General features: G+C 42.3%; 1 protein-coding gene across 1 annotated transcript in view; it reads left to right on the plus strand.

The window, feature by feature from the left end:
• The window catches only part of LOC108519983 (uncharacterized), a 7396-nt gene extending 4036 nt beyond the window's left edge, over positions 1-3360 (plus strand). Inside the window, exon 3 of the mRNA XM_017859267.1 lies at positions 3060-3360. Within this exon, the coding sequence (XP_017714756.1) occupies positions 3060-3360 (301 nt within the window). The remainder of the gene's footprint in view (positions 1-3059) is intronic.
• Positions 3361-5346: the final 1986 nt, after the last annotated feature.

The following is a 5346-nucleotide window of genomic DNA, read 5'->3' on the forward strand; positions in this document are numbered from 1 at the left end:
GACATGCATCCAGAATGTGGAAAATGTCTTAAAGTTCCCTAATTTATTTAATTTAATGGGGTTTCCAGAAGATGTGAAAACCTCCTTTGTTTATCAAACACCTGACTATTGGTCCATAGTTTCCTCTTAAATTTTTCTCTCTCCTCTCACATTATCTATAATAAGCAGGGAGAAATGAAGACACACCATCGACAGTTTGCTTAGATATCCCATCAGCCAAATTTCTAACTCTCACTAATTCTAACTTCATCCAATGTAACATAACTAAGATAAACTCTATAACAAGGTACACATACTTTCCAGTTCTAATACCACGTTTGTGACAGAAACAAAGCAGGTGTGCTCTCTGCGAGGTGGTCATCTGAGGTCTGAGATGAGGGGTCACACAGGTAGTTTTATGATATTTAAGGGGTCGGGCAACAACAGTGATAACAATTCTGATCATCACTGGCTCTTACCGGAAAGTTTACAGGTAAAGTTACTGCTGTTGTTTGATTTTAACACCTAGTTAGAATGAAGCTCAGAGAAGAGGTCACATCCTAGGTCACACAGTAAGGAGAAATGGAGATGTGCTCTGCTCTCCACACTATGCACAAGACCCCTGGTACGGGCCCAGGTTCCACTGACACGTGGCATCTGGAGGGCAGTTTTCAGGGGATGGTCTTAACGCACCTGCTTCCTGAGGCAGGGCGCTTCCTTCTCTCAGTTATGCACTTGCTCCTTCTGCCAGCTCTGAAGTGACCACTTGCATTGCCATGAATTATTCATATTCTCTCCCTTATTATGGCAAAAAGTATATTTATTAAATTTTCAATTCATTTTCTCTGAAGCGCACTGCGTTAGCAGAAAGGAATAAATCACATTGCTTCACCTCCTACACAGCCAAAGATTCCTGAAATCAGAGTTGATATGATGTACTCATAGGTAGATCTCTGATCCATGCAGATGGCCTTGGTCTTCAAGTTTCAGCAATTCTGGGAAGCCAAAGACACCTCCGTCTCCTCCTCCCTGCTCTGCAGCTCACCTGAGAACAGCTTTCTCATTGGAATATCATCTGTTTAAGGAATTCAAGTCTCTGCTTTAGGTTTGGGGGCCTGAGTGCACCTACTGGATCCAGCCCAGGACTGGAGATACTTTCCAGAACACAACATCACCTGAGACATGACCAGTCACACTGTTTTACTTGCACAATTTCAGCTTCCTCAGAAGAAAATTAAAATTGCTGAGACTTTTTCATAAGCGTTGTGCTATGTCCTTTTTCTGTTTCCTTGCCTGTTCATTCATGTCAGACCAGGTGCCACATCTATGTAATCAGATTAGAATCCTGCCTCCAGTAACACATGAAGAGGACCTTTGGTTGTACTTTTGGTCTTTGCTCCAAAATGTAAAGATTACAAAAGTCATCACCTCATTCTTATGTCAAGAGGCATCTGCACAATCTGATCTTCAATACCTTTGGGAATTCATCAAAGAAATGAAATTCCAATAAAAAATTGCCCACTCCCAAAACTGGAGAGACAGGTATGTCCAAAATGGCAGTTGACACTTGCTTTACTGGAACAGAAGCCGCAGAAGAATATTCACACACACAGACACACACACACACACACAAACACACACATATGTGTACATATGTACATACATATACACACTTATATACATGCAAACATATATATGTACATAAATACATATATATACACATACATATATACATATATATAAAAAACAAGCTGTTGAGGGCACTTACATGGTAAGCACTATAGATGTCTGCAAGACAGATGTGGACTATGGTGAAGTGACAGTTCCAGAGGGCCGAACACTCCTCAGTCTTCTGGACTTTCCCTCCAGCAACCTCCAGATTAGAAAAAAAAACAATCCAAATATGTTTCCTATGGGTCAGAAGTGGGGAAGTTACAATTACTGAAAACTGTACCAAGAGCCTTCTCCAAAAGATCCCATAGGGAAGAACTTTTCCAGTACCTTGTCCTATGTGAAGAAAGACAAATCTGCCATTCCAGATCCCTCCCCCATTCTTCCATGATTGTATGAAGATGTAAGCAAATAGTCCATAGACAGGTAAGATGTAAGCAAATAGTCCAAGTAAGATATAAGCAAATAGTCCAGGTAAGATGTAAGCAAATAATCCAGGTAAGATGTAAGCAAATAGCCTAGGTAAGATGTAAACAAATAGTTAACCCAGGTAAGATGTAAGCAAATCCAGGTCAATAGTCCAGGTAAGATATAAGATAATCCAGGGAAGATGTAAGTAAATAGTCCAGGGACACTGAAACCACAAAAGGCAGTAAAGACGAAAGTTGAGCTTCTCCCCTGGAGACGCCTGGTCAAGGTCACAACCACTGCAGAAACCTCACTGCAAGGCAAGGCTGGGCTGGAGGCGGCACTCAGGAGCCACCAAGCACAGGTTCCAACCCCAGAGCAGGTGTACAGAAGGATGGGGAGGAAGTTTCCTCTCAGGTATCTTCCTTTGTCAACAACAACAACAAAAACTATGTGTTCAACAAGTTGCTGATGTGCCTTTAAATATCCTGTTACATCAGAACCATTCATATAATTTAAGGCAATGTGAGCTATTTTTAAAGTGGGTTTCTAAGACTATAAATATCTTAATAGTGATGATACAAAGGATAGGAATAGTTCTACTAATTGAGTGGATACAGAATTGTGGGAGCCACTGTATTCCTACGAATAAAAAGTCAGATTTCAGTGTTAGGTAATGTTGCCTACATTGCGCATTTGACAGGGCAGTGATGGATCTGAGAGTGTGGCAGGTGCACAGACCCAGTGAGTGAGAAACCAATATGTAAAGATGAAGATCTACAGATATGAGCTGAAAGTACATAAAAACTTCATGAAATTCTATTAAATGGAGTAGGAAATGAAACCCAGACTCATTCAAAACACAAATTCCTTGCCAGTTATTTTGGAGTAGTGAATTCACAAAGAACTCCAAAGTTCTCTTCCATCTTTTGATTCCTATTGTCCGTGAGATGAGAAAATCAACTCTAATTATGAATCACAGGGCAAATCTGTAAACCAAGGGTGGTTCTACTGAAAATCCTGGTGGATCAAGATGCCAGGCAGGTGCTGGAGACACTGTCTCAGGAGCACCCAGCAGATATCAGAGGGACCTGCTGGACGCTCACGTGGGACATCAGCAGTCACTTTCTCAGAGTCACCAATGTGCTGTGGCTGGTGCCTGATGGGACCAGGATGGGGTCACGGCACCCGGTCAGTGTCATGAAGAGTGATGGTTCCAGAAATCATCCATGTGGTCTCCATGTTAATCAAATGTGGGTTCACAGTGAGGAGTATGTCCTCTGGGTGCTTGCTTTTCAGTGAAAGGATGTCTGGCCACAAAAATTTGTAAACGGAGCAGGGCATCCATTTCTTCAAGCAGGATTAGGGCTTGGACCATCAGCATCCCACTCATGTAAGGCTGATCTGTCATTCATCTCCAGTTTCTTATCCTAGATCAGGTTTTGAGCTATGAAATGCTCTGTCTCCTGAATATACAAATAACCTGAGATCCACGGAGGTAAATATGGACATGTCTGGGCCCTGAGAGCATCACCCAATAACCACATCCCTCCCCCAGAGAAGCCCCTGAGAGCACAGCTCCTCAGTATGGACCGGACCTGGAGGATCCTCTTCTTGGTGGCAGCAGCCACAGGTAAGGGGTTCCCAAGTCCCAGTGATGAGAAGGGGATTGAGTTCAGTCAAGTGGGCTTTCATCCACTCCTGTGTCCTCCCCACAGGTGCCCACTCCCAGGTGCAGCTGGTGCAGTCTGGGGCTGAGGTGAAGAAGCCTGGGTCCTCAGTGAAGGTCTCCTGGAAGGCTTCCAGACACACCTTTACCAGCTATGTTATGCGCTGGATGTGACAGAACCTTGGACAAGGGCTTGAGTGGAGGGGATTTTAGTAATTTGAGAGATGTTTCATACAACATTTATTCTGTAAGCAAATTTCAGGGATTGTAGAATGAATCAAATTAAGAAATCTGATACAGAACTTTCTCTGAATCGATCTTTGTAAACATCAATTTCTGAATCAATGTTGTAAATATTTTGGAACCCAAACACAAGTTCACATTTTAACTCTGTTTTTATCTCTATTTTAAAAATGCCAAAAAATCTCATTTTGTGCATGCGACATTGGAATTCCTACCATCAATGCATGATATTTCTTGTTTTTCCACATTCATATTGCCGTTTATCATCATGAGAATTGAGAGTTTCAACCATGCTAATAGGCGAGTAATGGTATCTAATTTTTATTTAAATGCACATGTTCTTAATAAAAAATCCATATTTAACAATTTTTATATAATTTTTGATGAGATGCCTCTCCTGATATTTGGTTCATTTTTAACTGCATTGTTGTCTTTTGGTTAGTTGTAAGTTTACTTGCATATTGATTATAAAAGTCATTTAACAAATTAAAAGAATTGGCCGGGGTTGATGGCTCACAGCTGTAGTCCCAGCACTTGGGGAGGCCGAGACGGGCGGATCACGAGGTCAGGAGATGGAAACCATCCTGGCTAACACCGTGAAACCCCATCTCTACTAAAAATACAAAAAAAAAAATTAGCCAGGTGTAGTGGCGGCGCCTGTAGTCCCAGCTACTCCGGAGGCTGAGGCAGGTGAATCGCTTGAACCCGGGAGACGGAGCTTGCAGTGAACCGAGATTGCGCCACTGCACTCCAGCCTGGGGGACTGAGCGAGACTCCGTCTCCACACAAACAAACATAGAACAAAAACAAACAAAACAAATGAAAAGAATTGATTTAACAAATATGTGACTTGGAAGTATCTTCTCCTAGTCTGTGGTTGCCTTTTTCTCCCTTATCAGTGGGTATTGCAGAAAAATTGTGTGTGTGTGTGTGTGTGTGTGTTTGCACAAATTTATACCAAAAAAAAATCGTTCATAGATCATGTATTTGGCATTATATGTGAATTTCACTATAAAATACACTAGTAGTGATTTTTTTTTCCATGTCTCTAATCTCAGGCCACAATCAACTCGTGAGTGTTTAGCCTTCACCTACTGATTGGAGGACTCTCCTCCTGAGATATTTGGAACACTTCTGTAAGGAGATGTGTTCTTCTTCCCGTTGTTTATTTTTTTTTTGTTTTGTTTTGTTTTTTTTGTTTTGTTTTTTGAGACGGGGTCTCGCTCTGTCGCCCGGGCTGGAGTGCAGTGGCCGGATCTCAGCTCACTGCAAGCTCCGCCTCCCGGGTTTACGCCATTCTCCTGCCTCAGCCTCCCGAGTAGCTGGGACTACAGGCGCCCGCCACCTCGCCCGGCTAGTTTTTTGTATTTTTTAGT

This window comes from Rhinopithecus bieti, unplaced genomic scaffold, assembly GCF_001698545.2.
Source record: "Rhinopithecus bieti isolate Rb0 unplaced genomic scaffold, ASM169854v2 scaffold_50706, whole genome shotgun sequence".
Taxonomy (NCBI): Eukaryota; Metazoa; Chordata; class Mammalia; order Primates; family Cercopithecidae; genus Rhinopithecus; species Rhinopithecus bieti.